This window comes from Ictalurus furcatus, chromosome 15 (assembly GCF_023375685.1).
Source record: "Ictalurus furcatus strain D&B chromosome 15, Billie_1.0, whole genome shotgun sequence".
Lineage (NCBI taxonomy): Eukaryota > Metazoa > Chordata > Actinopteri > Siluriformes > Ictaluridae > Ictalurus > Ictalurus furcatus.
The window spans coordinates 6,806,285-6,824,504 of NC_071269.1; the positions used below are offsets into that span (position 1 = coordinate 6,806,285).

Consider the following 18,220-nt stretch of genomic DNA (forward strand, 5'->3'; position numbering starts at 1 on the left):
GGGGGAAGAAAATGGGGTGCGTCCTGGGGACATGGGGAGTTCAGCAAAGGTGAAGTGAGAAGACCACTGAGAGTTGGGCGGACTGGTAGGTGAGAAGAGGGACGAATGGTCGGGGCCCGGATCAGAGAAAACGACATCATCCTCGGACTGGAAGCTGGAGGAGGGTTCTGACTGTGCAGAGGCGTCAATACGCACGTTCACGGGGCAGATTCTGTATCGAAGGGGAGGGGGGAACCCCACATTTCCATTCCTGGGGGGGGGGGGGGATTGCTGCGAAGATAGTTGAGTAGCACCATGATATCAGCAGTGAGATGCACAAGCTGGTAATGAGTGTCCAGATCCAGATCCAGATCCAGATCCAGGTCCAGTAACGGGGAGAGGAGGGGCTGACGACGGGCACCTAGACATACAGAAGCGGTATTAGTCAGATGTGGATAAATTGGAAAAACACTTTAAAGATCTTTAAGAGTAATGAGTAATACACTATGGTTGGTAGAGTCAAAAAGTCAAAAAGAAGTATAAGTATACGAGCTGAGGAGTGCTACCACACGCACACACACACACACACATACCCACACACTCTCATACAGTCAAGGGCGGGCAAGTAGACATAACACACATACTATTATAACTTTATGAGAATAATAAAAAGGATATTATAAGGGTAATATCGCATAATAATAATAATACATATACATACTCTTTATAAAAAACAGAATAATAGGATATGTGGGACAGTAGAAGGGTAATATAATGGTATTAAGAAGTTGGAAGTACAGTAAACCGGTTTTTCAAGCAGTATATATATTAAGAGATATAGAGCAAATATGAAAATAAAATATAAACTAGGAATACAGGAAAATATAACTTACTCATGATTCAGATGGTGAAGAGTGAAGATTCTTGTAGATTAAAATTCTTGTCTCGCAGGGAAGGCCTTGATTTTAGGAGAACCGTGAGGAGCCAGTTATAAGGGTGGCTGGGTCAAGCTGCCCCCCCTCGAGATAACAATAAGACCAAGGTCCCATTAGATTGTTTAACTGAAAAATGAAGTTTCTGATCCTCTGAGTAACTAGAAACTCTGGGTTTTTATTTTCTGGGTTATTAGAAATGCCTGGGTTCTGATTTTATGTGTAAATTAAAACCCCTGGTTTCAATTCTATGTGTAAGTGAAATAGCCCTTTTCTGGAACATAAGAGTAAGGTAAATGAGCTCTTTTTTAACCCTATTGGTAGTGAGATCATAGTCTTCTTGAAACATATGGGTTATTTAGTGTGTAAATACAGTATAAATACTGGAGCTTAAGCTCAGGGTATTGGGATCACCTCTGAGAATTCTCATCGGTGTGGATCTCGTGTGGTGGAACGGAACAATAAAGCTGGACCCTTGCTTCTTCTCACTCACGGCTGGTGTATTTTTTTCTATCTCCAACTGGGCTCAGAGGTAGATGTGAGTATTGGCTTCTAAGTTGAATTTTAAATGTTTTTGGGTAATAGGCTAAATTTGAGCCAACATGATGGCAGCAAACTTTTGGAGAACGCATTTGAACACTTTATTGGAGCGCAATCACGTCACATCCATAATATATTTGCCTATATTTGTACACATATAGCGTTCCCAGGCACATCATGGATGAAACTTCTGTATTAAATCAGCAAGGTGAATTTCCGACTTGAATGAATGGCTGCTATGGTTTCTGTACAGCAGCAGATGTCACTGTGCTCTTGGTTTTCAATGAGACTAAGCTTTGGCTCAGTTACTGGAACAATCAGGAAGAAGCATCAAAAGTTTCACAAGGCTTCATCTGCTAATCACTAAACACGTTGAACAAAGCTACATAAAATCTAGCAACCATAACCAGACTTGGATACCAATAGCTAACAATGCAGGAACTAAGCAGGAATGAATGAGTAGTTCTTTATTAACACTTTTGCCATATAATTCGACAGCTCATAGCTAACTGCAGGAACTATGCAGGAACTAAGCAGGAATTAATGAGAACTTTGTACAACACACTCATGCTCTTCGGGTTTATTTAAGGTTTGTAGCTTCCAAAAAAAGTTCTATCTAGACAGCAAAACATTTATGTTGTAGGGTAGAACCCTGGAGGAACCCTGTTCCTTGTACAAAGGGTACCCTGTACCCTAGAGGAACCCTGTACCCTGTTATACTCGTTGCGGTGATGGCAGAAACACTTTTACAATACAGTTCGACAGCTCGTAGCTAACTGCAGGAACTATGGAGGAACTATACAGGAACTAAGCAGGAATGATTAAGTAGTTCTTTATTAATACTTTTCTTATTTTGATTAACCACCAAGGAGTTCAGTATTAACGAAGCAGTAATTACTGAATAATGCACTGTTTGCTCATTTTACATAACACACAGTAGGTGAATTTTTTAACAAAGAAAATCACATTTAGTGTTTTATAAGGCGGCTTGGAGTGATGAATGTATGATCACTATAAATCGGAACAACGACAATAAATGTGTGGTTGAGCCGCATGTAATAAAGGAAACAATGAAATTTATTCTCAATCTAAAGCATTTTGATGGCACAGTGTTCCCAGTGTTCCCAGTGTTCCCAGTGTTCACCACGACCCTGACTGGGACAAAGTACACATTGAAGATGAATAATTGAATTCCAGTGTAGCACGCCACATGCACGATCTCCCAGAGTCTGCTGGGTTTTTGAGCAGCATTTAAGTGCTGTTAACACATTCGGATGTAACAGACATTTTTAACTACACTTCAAGCAAGTTATCATACAGATGTGATTTGGTGGTTATAGAACATCTGTGAACACTTTCTTGGATTTAGTTTTGGAAAAGAATCAGAGCGTATACAGTATATAAGTGTTTTCTTTTACCACACACATGGGTTCTGTATTTCTGATGGCTCAGAGTTATCATAAGAACAGAAAAAATGGAAAGAATGTAAATAACTAATTGTCCTCGCTGTTTAGACTAAATGTTCTTTTAATAAGGTTACACCTGGTATTTGTGACACTGTTATGACCAGACACCAGGGATAAACAGAAGGAGTGAATGGGTGTGTGTAAACGCAATGAGGAAAGTCATTCATACTGTAATTGCTGCATAACAGTGAGATCACAGACAAAAAGAAAACGCTCCCTAGTTTGTTTCTTCTCAGACATCATGTCATGTTTCTGGCACGTTTCTGTAACTTTTAGTGCGTGACTTTCCCTTTTTCACCTTCCGACGTCAATGAAACTGAACATAATCACAAGTACTTCACCCAAGCTTTGTTTCTATGGCAACCAGCTGCTGCGCTTCCCACCACACTCTTAGCAAACATATTTCAGTCATGACATCACTCCATTTTTTTTTTTTTTGCACCGGGATCTTTATTTGAAACGTCCCTATACAGGCCATATTTAGAGATATACAACTTTAATAAAGCGAAACTGGAGATTTTTTATTATCATTATTATTACTATAAATGCAAAGTTGATTACCAATTCAGCTTCACAGCATTACCATCATTCAGCCTGACATATGAGCTTCTCTAATAAGTGACATCGTAATAGGTTAGTGCTTCGTAAGAATTTTCCGTTGAAATGGACCAGCAGCATTTCAATATTACATGTTTTTTAAGAACCAGGAACAGTAATTACAGTTTGCAAAAGGTATAGGAGGACATTCTTAGAAGATATTTCAAGAATGTGCTGTTAAGAAATACAAAGTAGTTCCAACACAAGGACAGATCTATATACAGTATATATACAAATTCTAACAGTTTCAAATAGTTAAGCTGTCTAAACTAAGCAGGAATCAATGAGGACTTTGTTCAAGACACTCACTCTCGTCGGGTTTATTTAAGGTTCGTAGCTTCCAAGAAGAGTTCTGTCTGGACAGCAAAACATTTCTGTTGTAGGGTAGAACCCTGGAGGAACCCTGTTCCCTGTTCAAAGAGTACTCTGTACCCTAGAGGAACCCTGTACCCTGTTATATTCTTTGCGGTGATGGCAGCAACACTTTTACAATACAGTTCGAAAGCTCATAGCTAACTGCAGGAACTATGCAGGAACTAAGCAGGAATGAATAAGTAGTTCTTTATTAATACTGTTCTTACTTCGATTAACTACTAAGGTGTTCAGTATTAACGAACAGTAATTACTGAACAGTTCACTGTTTGCTCATTTTACATGTTACACTGTAGGTGAATTTTTTTTTAACAAAGAACAGTTAAAAAAGTAATAAAACCTCACAGGTAAATGTGTTGTAGCTAAGAATGATCATTCTACAGTATATTTATATATAATATTTAGTTTTTGGTACTGATTAAAAATCATGAGTAAAATGTTCACTTCCCAAATTTAATTTACATAATTTCTCAGCATTTGGACACTTGTACTAATTAGTGGCACTACATATCATGTCCATGATGTCATATTTTTATTTCATTGACCTCATTCACTCATTGCAAAACGTGTTCGATTACCAAGCACTCGCTGACGTCTTATGCTGGCCGTTATTGCAAAAAAGGTGACACACTGACAAGTCTGTGCATGGCCTGAGCGTTGTCATTCAGCTGAATCACTCGATTGGAAATAATGAACGACACTTTATTACATCATGATGTTTCTACACTTTGTTGTTTTCTCTGCTGAACCTATTTGAGTACTTGAGTGACGTCATGCGCTTACAACAGGAAGTGCTTTGTTTTAACATGTTTCACAATTAACACCAGAAGAAAAAAAGGTGAAAGAGTCTCTGAGTTTATTGTGAGGTTGCATAAAAGTTACTCGTGGACAAATAGATTCCGAGTCGAATCTTTGTGTCGACCCTTTTCCCTGAACCCGGGATTTGAAAAATCCTGAAATACCTTTTTGGTCAGTTTTATTGAATAGTGGAAAAATTACACTTTTGTTTCTAGTTTGTTGAATATGTGGAGGTTTGACATGTTTAACCCCAATGCTAATACCTGCATTGGATTTGCATTGAGGATCTTATTCTTTTGCTTATATGCTCAAAAAGACTTTTACGAAGCCCCAACCGAAAACATGACTGTTTTCGATGACTGAATAGAAAAAAGAATGCGAATACTGTTGTGAGTGAGTGCATGACTTGTGTATATATATATATATATATATATATATATATACACACACACACACACACACACACACACACACACACACACATATATATATATATATATATATATATATATATATATATAGCTAGCTTATTTTTAAAAGTTTTTCCCCTCCCATTCTGTTATCTTTATTTTCAGATGCCATCCTCCCTCTAGCAATGACACATTTGCTCTTATTGTAACCTTTAATTAGACACGCTGGTTTCAAACAACTAGTGCAATGTTCCTTAATTAACTTCGCTGTTTGAACCTTTGTTTTGTGTAAAGTCTTACTAGAGTTTTATTATGCTGTTTTTATGTGTTGCTCTCCCCAGTTGTGGTTCAAAGCCGATATTCAATTGTTGTGCTTTTACAGTATCTCACAAAAGTGAGTACACTCCTCACATTTTTGTAAATATTTGATTATATCTTTTCATGTGACAACACTGAAGTAATGACACTTTGCTACAATGTAAAGTAGTGAGTGTACAGCTTGTATAACAGTGTAAATTTGCTGTCCCCTCAAAATAACTCAACACACAGCCATTAATGTCTAAACCGCTGGCAACAAAAGTGAGTACACCCCTAAGTGAAAATGTCCAAATTGGGCCCAAAGTGTCAATATTTTGTGTGGCCACCATTATTTTCCAGTACTGCCTTAACCCTCTTGGGCATGGAGTTCACCAGAGCTTCACAGGTTGCCACTGGAGTCCTCTTCCACTCCTCCATGATGACATCACGGAGCTGGTGGATGTTAGAGACCTTGTGCTCCTCCACCTTCCGTTTGAGGATGCACCACAGATGCTCAATAGGGTTTAGTCCATCACCTTCACCCTCAGCTTCTTTAGCAAGGCAGTGGTCGTCTTGGAGGTGTGTTTGGGGTCGTTATCATGCTGGAATACTGCCCTGCGGCCCAGTCTCCAAAGGGAGGGGATCATGCTCTGCTTCGGTATGTCACAGTACATGTTGGCATTCATGGTTCCCTCAATGAACTGTAGCTCCCCAGTGCCGGCAGCACTCATGCAGCCCAGACCATGAAACTCCCACCACCATGCTTGACTGTAGGCAAGACACATTTGTCTTTGTACTCCTCACTTGGTTGCCACCACACACGCTTGACACCATCTGAACAAATTAGGTTATTTTGGACTCATCAGACCACAGGACATGGTTCCAGTAATCCATGTCCTTAGTCTGCTTGTCTTCAGCAAACTTTCTTGTGCATCATCTTTAGAAGAGGCTTCCATCTGGGACGACAGCCATGCAGTGTGCGGCGTATAGTCTGAGCACTGACAGGCTGACCCCCCACCCTTCAACATCTGCAGCAATGCTGGCAGCACTCATATGTCTATTTCCCAAAGACAACCTCTGGATATGACGCTGAGCATGTGCACTCAACTTCTTTGGTCGATCATGGCGAGGCCTGTTCTGAGTGGAACCTGTCCTGTTAAACCGCTGTATGGTCTTGGCCACTGTGCTACAGCTCAGTGTCAGGGTCTTGGCAATCTTCTTATAGCCTAGGCCATCTTTATGTAGAGCAACAATTCTTTTTTTCAGATCCTCAGAGAGTTCTTTGCCATGAGGTGCCATGTTGAACTTCCAGTGACCAGTATGAGGGAGTGTGAGAGCGATGACACCAAATTTAACACACCTGCTCCTCATTCACACCTGAGACCTTGTAACACTAACAAGTCACATGACACCGGAGAGGGAAAATGGCTAATTGGGCCCAATTTGGACATTTTCACTTAGGGGTGTACTCCCTTTTGTTGGCAGCAGTTTAGACATTAATTGCTGTGTGTTGAGTTATTTTGAGGGGATAGCAAATTTACACCGTTACACAAGCTGTACACTTATTACTTTGCATTGTAGCAAAGTGTCATTTCTTCAGTGTTGTCACATGAAAAGTTATAATCAAATATTTATAAGTTATAAAAAAAGTTATAATCAAATCCCAAAATTATATTTGTTCATTAATGAATAAAATCCAGAAAATCGATAGCATATGTAGAAATCGTGATATTCTACCTATCTGAAAATGTCCAAATGATCCCCTCCCTTTGGAGACTGGGCCGCAGGGCAATATTCCAGCATGATAACAACCCCAAACCTACCTCCAAGACAACCACTGCCTTGCTAAAGAAGCTGAGGATGAAGGTGATGGACTGGCCAAGCATGTCTCCAGACCTAAACCCTATTGCGCATCTGTGGGGCATCCTCAAATGGAAGATGGAGGAGCACAAGATCTCTAACATCCACCAGCTCCGTGATGTCATCATGGAGGAGTGGAAGAGGACTCCAGTGGCAACCTGTGAAGCTCTGGTGAACTCCATGCCCAAGAGGGTTAAGGCAGTGCTGGAAAATAATGGTGGCCACACAAAATATTGACACTTTGGGCCCAATTTGGACATTTTCACTTAGGGGTGTACTCACTTTTGTTGCCAGCGGTTTAGACATTACTGGCTGTGTGTTGAGTTATTTTGAGGGGACAGCAAATTTACACTGTTATACAAGCTGTTCACACTCTACTTTACATTGTAGCAAAGTGTCATTTCTTCAGTGTTGTCACATGAAAAGTTATAATCAAAAATTTACAAAAATGTGAGGGGTGTACTCACTTTTGTGAGATACTGTATATATATAGGAGACAAAAAATCTGTACAATACACAGGGACTCAAAATTACCAAAAAAATGGCAGTAGCTCGCATTCAAAAGCTAAAATTTTTGTGTTAGCAATGGCAACTTAAAAACCACAATGAGCACAAAAACTGTTCAGTGATGTACTAAAGACATCTAAAGACGCTGTTCTCAGTATGTCTGGATTTTACCCACAGTAAAAGTTGCTGATCTGTCGTTTCAGGATGTAGAAGAGACAATTGTTGTAGTTGTACAAGACATCAAGCTAAATATGGACGTAAAAAGACCTACAGGAAGAACGCAGTCTATGTATAAATGTATAATAATAAGAAGAAGAAGAAGAAGAGGAAGAAGAAGAAACATTTATTTGTAGTGCACTTTTCATACATGTGGTAACTCAAAGTTCTATACAATCAAGTGGCACAAGGAGAAAATATGAGTATAAAAATAAAGTGCAAGGAGATTAAAACATAGACAAATTTAGACTAAAGTCAAACGTATGCAACTATAAACACCAAAACAAACAAAGGAAGTACTTTTGAATTCATTCCAAATTAAAAACTTGTCAAATACTATTTAAAAAAATGTTTGTAATGTTGCTGAAAGAGCTTAATGTTCCATCATTTTTTTAATGATGTGAAATGTTCACACTAATTATGTGTGTCGGTGGGTGTGTGTGTCGGTGGGTGTGTTTGTGTGAATATAAATATGTTCAGGCATGTGTTAGTGAGAGAAGAAGAAAAGCAGGTAGCACCAGAAGAGGACCGGGTCCATTTTGGGCTGCTATTATCAGGCTGATCTCCTGTGAGAAACACACCGAATCCAGTCAGACGCAAGAACTGCACAACAACAGTCAGGTAAGAGCTGATGTTGACTTGATTCTCTTGTGTGCCTACAAAGAGTGGAAGTGTTTTCATGACTATGAGCTGTGAAAACCAAAATCTGCTGTTCTTGACTAACCCAAATTCGAAATACAAGCATGTCACCAAAAACCAAGCCAATACTGTTGATCATGTAAAAGCCACCTCGTTGGTTTTTAAATAGAAAAGTGATCAAACCAAGTTATTTTCTATTACTATTACTAAGAATAACTCAAATAAAAAATACATATAAAAACCTATTAATTTGTTAATCCAGCCTTGAAATCTTCAAATATTTGCATCTTATTAGATTACCGTTTAGATCTACAACCTCCCTCGACCAGTCTCTCATTCCTTCTCACTTGAAGTTAATAAAGACAAAAATAAGCACCTTGTCATGTTCCCAAGAAACCGCACTCTTCTGTCTTGAAGACTTTCCGAAAGCACTGACACTGGAGACTCGTTCCCTCCATTTATCCCTTTGTCTTAGATTATGTGCAGCATCTGGCGTACTGTAGAGGTTTGTGTGAATTAGCATATTAGGACGATCGCATTAATATAAACCCATGATTTGCAGCTGGATTTCTGTCACTGCTTCTCACTCACTTTCAGTAAGCGGTTTATCCTGGTCATCTGGTCACCATGGTGGACATGGAGTCTATGCCGGAAACACTGGGTTTGGGGCACCAGGGCACCACTTATTGGCAGTTTGGGGATGTTGGGGAATAATATTACATGCATTGAAGTAACATGTCCCAGTAGTAGAAATCGCTGAGACTCCTTCGAGCTAAAACACTATTTAGTGACTCAACCTTACTTACTAAAGACGTTAGCTATGGTAACTACGGTAAGTTGTCCTTTTACTGACCTGTGACATGCAGTGTAAAAAGCTATGGCAGTCGACGATAGGAAGTATTTTGGATACTTTACAAATGACTCGGATATAAAGCGATCTTACTGTATACTCGGGACACCGGGTACATGCACAGATTTATAAAAAATGGTTGTTTTTTTTTGTTTGTTGTTTTTTAAAAGAGAGGACAAAAAGTAAAGTATTACTGTGCAAGGCAAACATGCTAGATTTTCAGCTCAAACAATATTACATGATGCAGCAATAATCTGGTATACCAGACATTTCAGACGCTTGTAGACTCATAGTGAGAAATCTCCTGAGTGTTTGAGTCGAAACGATGAGGAGGGGGAGAAATGAGAAAATTACTACATTCTACATTCGTCTTTCGCCTTCTGGGTCTTCACAGTCATAAGATCAGCATTCCTGTGACCGTGTATGAACATGTGACAGATCTTGAATACTGTCTTTATTTGACTTGTTGCTTGCAAACCTGCCTTTCTCTTCCCTAAAACAAGATACATGACGTCGTGTAGAAAATAAGGCCACAGAAAGTGACACTGACATTCGGCATTACCTTTGCCCTGAGCGAGAAACCTGTGCACACCTTCCTGTCCTCACCTAACCATGAAAAGTGTTGTGTTTGCATTTCTCCATAGTGAAATGTTGCTCAACACTCATAGTATCTTGACCCACATGGGATGGGGCAGGTATCCGAGACTGATGCATTATACGCTAAATACCTAAATCTCACTGCGTGAACGCTCCCAGCACTTCATGTCAGGCCACATCACACTGAGTATTTTTCATATAACAGCATGCCTTAAATCTAAAAGCATTGGTATATCAAAAATAAAGGTTTTGTTCTAGTGAATTCCGAGCTCCTGTTGTAAAAACCGCCAGATCCTTCCTTACGCTTGCCCATTTTTTGTTCTTTTCCCTGCCTCAGTATGCCTGGCGAAACCATGAGGAATCGGGTCGGTCGCTGGCCAGATGTTACACTATACGATGAGGAATCAATGAATGTGGATCTGGTGCCTGAGAAGAATACGGAGAACGAGGAAGGGAAGTGTCGAAGGTGGTTTCGCAAAATATGCCCATGCTGCTGTCGTCAAGCCAGAAAGGAACCTGAGGACACTGGCATTGAGCTCAATGTTGGGAAAGAGGAGAATGGAAAAAAGCCACCAGAAGAAACTCCTGAAACGAATGGTGAGGTGCTGAATGTAGTGCAGCATGGGAGATGTAGTTTATACAGAACTTTATGTCACTTGTTCTCAGATACAAATAACTCTCTCTCTCTCTCTTCCAGAAAATCTGTTATCAGTGCACTCCGTAGACCTCATCAAGTCCAAAAAAAGTGAAAACCGTGTGAATCATCACACAGAGCATTACCACAGCGATAACCTCATCGTCCGCCGAGGGCAGACGTTTCAGATGTGGATAGAGCTCTCACGACCTTTCGAGCCCAAAACCGACAAACTGCACCTCGAGCTCAAACTTGGTGAGCTTTATTAGTCAATATTCAGCCATGAATCAGTCAGTACTCATGTTCTGCGGTCTGCTATACACACAGTATGGCAAAGTGACACAGCTTAGTTATATTAAATCATTAGATTACATGTGGGCTATATGAAATAAATGATCATACATGCATAACATAATTATAAGAAATTGTTAAACTGTGTATTATTAATAGAACTTATGAATTGCCCTTGTTTAGAAAGGCAATTGTACAAGTACAGTAATATAATGTTATAATAAACGCTGCCTTCTGAATGGAACATATTTAAACTATGAATACGCAAACGAAAACCCAGGCATGGGTGATGTTTGTTTTCTTAAGCACTCCTTGCTGAGACAGGATTGTAGGGTATGTTATATCCAGTCTTGCAATTTAGCGATGTATCTAGATCATCTTTTATTTGTCTTATCATGGAAAAACTGCCGTAATGTTTGCACCTGACCTTGGAACTGAGATTGGGAGTTTAGTTTGGATAATGTGGATCGTGAAACCTGAAGCAGATCACCACACATGCTTGTTACTTGGATGTGCTAGTTCCTGTGCAGTCTTGTTTAACTTTTCTGTGTGTGTGTGTGTGTGTGTGTGTTACAGGTCCTAACCCACTGGTATCAAAGGGCACTCTAGTGATCGTTCCTTTAGTTGATGAGTTACAGGACAATTGCTGGGAAGCCAAGATTGTTGAGAAGAAAGGCAACAAAATCAAACTGTCAGTCAACTCCATGCCGACTGCGCCCATTGGCCAGTACAAGCTTACTGTCGCAACTCAATCTCCCAATGGGAATAGCACTTCAGAATATAAACCTGAAAACGATATCTACATGCTGTTCAACCCCTGGTGTGAAGGTAAGCACTGAGAGAGAAAGCGTTATAAGTCTAATACGTCCCATTCTAATGTTTACTTTAGTACGATAACAAAAATATCAGAAATTCAAGAAATATGATAAAATGATGAGCATACACTAAAATTCAATTTCTCTCTCTCTCCCTCATTCTATCTCTCTCTCTCTCTTGCTATTTCTCGTTCGTTCTCAGGTGACTTGGTGTATCTGGATGATGAGGAGGAAAGGAAAGAGTATGTTCTGAATGATGTGGGAAGGATTTACTATGGTACCGAGTCTCAGATTGGAGAAAGAACCTGGAACTTTGGACAGGTATTAACCATCATTCGCTACCTCCTCCTACACAGTGTTACTTGTATTAACCCAAAATTGACCAGTCAGGGGTTCTGGAATGTTGATTGATTTCTTTTGGTACATGTCCAGAATATCATAGGCTAAGGCTAAGCATGAACACAAACTCTGAATCAATTGAAAAATGAAGAGGAGGAAAGTAAAAAGGAAAGAGAAGTGCATTACAGTGGAGATGCTCTGCAATGTCATGTCCATGGAGTTGAGAACTGGTCATGTCTATGGGGAGCCAGACGACTGACAGAGTTCAGAAAGTCTGCATGTGGAAATCTCTTCCATGGCTATGATGTCTAGTAAGCAGATCTTTGAGAGTGTGGTGGTTGGCCCACTTAGTCCTGCCCCACACAATGCTCTTAATATCATCTGGAGGAATATGAAGTGATGGGGAAATGTCTAGTAGTAGGTCCTTGGTGACATCCAATCCAAGGTGAAAGCAAACCAAGACTCCCCCGGGCTCTTAATGAGTTTATCAAATCAGACACATTGATGGTACCATCAGAACAAGAAGAAGGGAGTTAGGTCACGGGTTACAGCACAGGTTACACCCCATCATAGTTGGTGGAATGATTAGGAATGACCATTATGCCAAAACCACAAGGTCCTATCCTATCCGGATGAGGATTAGGTGGTACTTTCCTGGTGTGGCCATTTCTTTCAGAGGTTGCACACTTCTTTTTATGCATATCCATGAGCTTCACCAGCTGTCGGAGCAGGTGTCTGACACTGGCTGGGTAAACTTATGTTGGGATTTGGGAGCTCTGCAACACTTTGAATTAGACATCCAGATGCTGGTAGAATCTTTCTCTGAGTCTCAGCATCACAAGGTATAATAAATCATGTTGTAGTCGATATCATGACATCAATTATCACAAATAATTGTTGAGAGTATTCCCTTCAGGAGGAGAATAACTACGTAGGTAGCCAGTTTTATTTGGCAGCTTTTTTTCCTTCTGACCTAAACATTACAATTCATTTTGAATAACAGTAACAGTGTGTTAATATCAGTAACTGTTGTGTGAAAATGTACTATTAGCAAACATCTGTATTGGAGTCTGTGTATCATCCTGTGTGCAGTTTGATGATGGGGTTCTGGCAGTTTGTCTGTTCGTACTGGAGAAGAGTCAAACCCCTGCTTCTGGGTGGGGAAACCCTGTTAACATTACCAGACTCGTGTCAGCCATGGTGAGTGACTATTACAATAAAACGACCAATTATAACCAATATGAGTAAATGCATAATATGTAAATACGCATTATTTCTACCATTACGCTGGTTAATTCTCAAATCAGATTGATCAGAAACTGTTGATACATTTTCTATAACATCAACTCACAGCAAAGACAAATTTATAGGAGAGTAAATACAGGTTTATTGTAATGTCCTCGTTCTAATGTTATCATTTCCATAAACATAGATATTATCATTGTTTTTAGCTATATGTTATCGTTTACTTACATAGGGACTTGTATGGCAAGCACTGTTTAATCGTTAATACAGTGACGTTTTGTTTCTTACATAATACACGTATTCACCAGTAATGCTACATGCCTTGAAACATGAGAGGAATATAAGGTATATGAGGAACTGAGTTATTTGTTATTTTTAAGCTGCAGTTTGAGCACGCATGTCTGAACATCGGAAATGGACCTTCCTAAAATCAATAATAGTACTTAATGACACCTTGAATTTAGCAGAACTGTAAACTCAGTGATGGTCTAGTACCAATTCTTGAGTGTATATGAAGGTAAGATCTGGGTGTAACCCTGTACTATTTTCTCGGGACCCAGGTCAACTCTCCTGATGACCAAGGTGTGCTGGAAGGCAATTGGTCTGGTAACTATGCAGATGGGACTTCCCCAACAGCATGGAGTGGCAGTGTGGACATTCTGAAGCAGTACCACAAGAGTGGAGGCATGCCTGTCAAATACGGGCAGTGCTGGGTCTTCTCAGGGGTCACCACTACAGGTAAGGGTACACCATGTGTTTGTGTGTGTGTGTGTGTGTGTGTGTGTGTGTGTGTGTGTGTGTGGGTATTGTTAGTATTTGTTGTGTTGGGTGCTGCTTTAATTGTCCCATCGTCTCCTGGTTTCACCATCTCTCTTTCTCAGTTCTCAGGTGTTTAGGCATCCCCACCCGCAGTGTCACAAACTTCAACTCCGCCCATGACACAGACGTTTCCTTGACAAATGACGTGTATTTGGACGAGAACATGGAGCCGATTTTGGAGCTCAACGGCGATTCTGTCTGGTACAAAACCGCACACCTTCCTGACTTTCCACATTCCACAGCAGTTAATAATAAAATACAATGACATATTTGTGAATCATTTTCACAGTAAGCAATGTAAGCAATGTACATTTTCAAAGTGGTTTCTATTGCGCATAGTTCCATCCAAAGTTCAGCAACTTTAATGCCTGGATTTCTGGTCTGGAACTAAAACACTCTAAAATACTCCAAAACTGTTCAACAACAGGCTTTATTTTCCATCAAAATGATGAGAAGTGTGCAAAAAGTTGTTGTTAAATATTAGGACTACACAATATTATGTTTCCATAGTAACTACTAACCCTAGGGCTCCTAAGTCGTACCTGCTCTGTTGTCAACCTCTCAACAAGTAAAAACGTGTCCCTACTCCCCAAAGGTTGAATGTCCCTAATGTCTGAAAAGTCTGAACATGCACAGAAACAGAGGGATAAGCCCCTAATTACCTTTACTGACTCTCTCCCCCTCCTTATCTGCAGGAATTTTCACGTGTGGAACGAATCCTGGATGGCTCGGCCTGATCTGCCGGCTGGCATGGGAGGTTGGCAAGTGGTGGATGCCACACCTCAAGAGACGAGTCAGGGCTCATTCTGCTGTGGTCCTGCCTCCGTGACGGCTATCCGTGATGGACAGGTCTACCTTAAATATGACGCACCCTTCGTCTTTGCCGAGGTTAGGAAACACTAGAATTAGAGGCTGTTGTTAACTGTTCCGAGGTAAAGGCAAAGAAGTGCGGAAACTAAGAAAAAGTAAAAGGCCTGAAAGTAAATATTATGATTCTGTTCAATTTTCCAGCCAGGTAGATGTACTATATTGCATGAAACATAGTCATGGCTAGTCATGAGATTAGATCTACGGTCTAAATTTTTTTATAGTTTATATCTTAAATCTTGTATCATTATATCAGTCAAAGTCGATATTCGTGATCGGTTCATGTCGTGTTTCTTCCGAATACTGAACATGGTAAAGAAAGATTTCGTTTAAACCAAAAAAAAAAAAAAACCCACTAAACTAGATGTGTGTATTTTGTAGGTGAACAGTGATAAGCTTTACTGGCAGAGGAACACTGATGGCACCTTCTCTCAGATTTACTGTGAGAAGAATGCGGTGGGCCACTGCATCAGCACCAAGGCAGTTGGCTCTAACATGAGAGAAGACATCACGTACCAGTACAAACACCCAGAAGGTGAAAACCCTGAACACCGTCCCCTCCCTCACACACACACACACACACACACACACACACACACACACACACACACATACACATTATGTACCATACAAAAAAAACCCCACACATCCCTTGAGTTACTTTCAGCCTCTGAGTCACTTAATGACTTTTCAATTTTGTACACAGGGATCCATACAAAAGATATGCTTCATCATTTGCTTGGCAGATATCTGCATCAGAGTCTTAGTCAGAGTAGAAACAGCAAAGTTAAGGCTTTTTATCTCTGGGTGTAACATTTTTGATCATTTCCACTAGGATCTGAAGAGGAGCGAATTGCAGTGGAAACTGCCACTCGCTACGGGTCAAAGCCTAACATCTACCCCTCCGCTGTGGCCACGGACATCACGTTAGAGGTCACAATGAAAGGAGAAGGGCCTCGGATGGGAGAAGACGCACAGCTGTCCATCAACTTGAAGAATGACAGCTCTAATATGCGCAATACCATCCTCCACAGTCAAGTGGTAGTCATGTACTACACTGGAGTGCAGAAGGCTATGATAAAAAAGGATGACATAGTGGTGGAGCTCAAACCCAATGAGAGTGAGTGACCTTAAATTTTAAAACTCATCTGTTTGTTCTGCATTACAAACTTTCATTTGTTCTTAAATACTTACATTAGTCCTACAGATTCGCATTCGGTACATCCCAAAAACTACTTCTCCTTGCCAACAAAACAGTACTCCCGAAAGATTATCGCATCCAGGAACTATTTGGCAAAAAGTACCCACATGCAATACTGCATTCTAGGGTGCCTAGATTATTTTTAGTGATGAACAGTGGAGTCTCAAAGCTTGCCTTTGTATCCATACAAGCTCACCTCCTCTAGTGTATATTAACTGTCTTTCTCTTGATCCGTCCATAGTCCAGACACTGGAATGGACCCTTCCGTATGACCTGTATAAGAATGAGCTGGTGGACCAAGCAGCCCTGATGCTCACCCTATCTGGCCGAGTCAGTGAGACCAACCAGGTTCTGGCCACCCAGTTCAACTTCCGCCTGCGCACGCCCGACATTATAATCACCGTAAGTCTTCACATGATTCCTACTGCCGTAAAGTCTGAGATTAGCACTATGCTGAAATTTGTCCATTTGTAGGATTCTTGAGTAAGGCTTTCCAGACAAAGCACTGTCCGAAATAAACAAGTTTTAAATACACACTATGCTAGTGCAATCCAAGACAAAGAACAATCCCTACAGTTTTTTCATCACGTTCCATTTACAGAACAATTATGCTGATCTGCTTGCCACTGCTTTTTCGAAAGGGGTTTTCGTAAAAGATTTCGTTTTATTGTATACTGACACATGTGTAATTTTGCTATACAGCCTGTAGGGGATGCTGTAGTTGGTAAAGAGATGGCAGCTAAACTAACCTTCAAAAATCCACTACCACAAGTCCTGAAAAAGGTGAAGTTCCGCATCGAGGGCTTGGGCTTGCAGAAAGTCAGAGAGATCTCCTACGGGTAAGTTCGTGTTTTTCGTCTGCTCTATAAACCAATGAAAGCAATTTATTGATCAACTGGTTCATTAATATACCATTTAATATTCAGGTTTTCCTTCAGACTGATTTCATTGTTTTATTTTTACATTCGATGCACAAATCATTTGCATTTGACATCGGCACATTCTTTCCTTCCCTCCCAGTGACGTGGGCAGTCTGACGACCATCACCCTGACGGAGAAGTTTATTCCAACCTTGCCTGGTCAGAGGAAGCTGCTAGCCTCTCTGGACTGTCAGCAGCTCACACAGGTTCACGGCGTTGCCGATATCTTGGTCAAGGATAAGTGAAAACAGACAGGAATGCAAATTGACACGCATCATGTACTATGCCTAGAAGCCAAAATAAGAAAATGAAGTAGTGAGGGTAAAGATAGTAACCGTATACCATAACACTGTGTGCAAATGAGAAGGTTAGAAGGTTCAGTGCTTTTGTTAGATTTCCTAAAATCCTGTTCTAGTGAGAACACAACTGTATTATACACTCTAGGTTCACGGGGAATGATTTCACTCCACCTGATAGTGGAAAAAAAAAAAGGTAAATCTAGAAGTCTTATGGATTATATGTTAAAGATGATCTACCAGCTTGACCAGCTGGTCAGACCATCCTGGGATTTTTTCAGACAGGATTCCAAGTTGAACCATCAGTAGCAAGTTAAGAATCCTTACCTATCCAAAGAACCCTCGAGGAACCACATTTTCTAGGCGTGCACTTTAAAGAGAAGACTTTAAACTTGTCTTTTCATATGTTTTACTGTTTGAAATCCTTCATGTAAGGGCTCACAGCCATCCCTTATTAAAAAAAACACGTATATATATATAAATATATATATATATATATATATATATATATATATATATATATATATATATATATATATATATATTTACAGTGGTTAAGGTGATCAGTGATCAGAAGGTCATGAGTTCAAATCTCAGCACTACCAAGCTGTGACTAATGGGCACTTGAGCAAGGCCTTAACGCTCAACTGCTCAGTTGTGTAAAAAAAAAAAATTAAAAAATAATAATAATAAAAAAAAATAATAAAAAAAAGAGAGATAAATGTAAGTCACG

At 40.1% G+C, this 18,220-nt stretch overlaps 1 protein-coding gene across 1 annotated transcript; it reads left to right on the plus strand.

Moving 5' to 3' along the window:
* The first annotated feature begins 8,108 nt into the window (after positions 1–8,108).
* LOC128619725 (protein-glutamine gamma-glutamyltransferase K) lies at positions 8,109–17,946 on the plus strand. The gene is made up of 14 exons (XM_053644096.1): positions 8,109–8,595; positions 10,398–10,657; positions 10,758–10,949; positions 11,562–11,813; positions 12,003–12,121; positions 13,232–13,339; positions 13,945–14,122; positions 14,266–14,404; positions 14,899–15,091; positions 15,452–15,605; positions 15,906–16,190; positions 16,513–16,673; positions 16,974–17,110; positions 17,292–17,946. The coding sequence occupies exons 2-14, from the start codon at positions 10,399–10,401 to the stop codon at positions 17,434–17,436; spliced, it is 2,322 nt and encodes a 773-aa protein (XP_053500071.1). The 5' UTR covers positions 8,109–8,595; position 10,398; the 3' UTR covers positions 17,437–17,946.
* Positions 17,947–18,220: the final 274 nt, after the last annotated feature.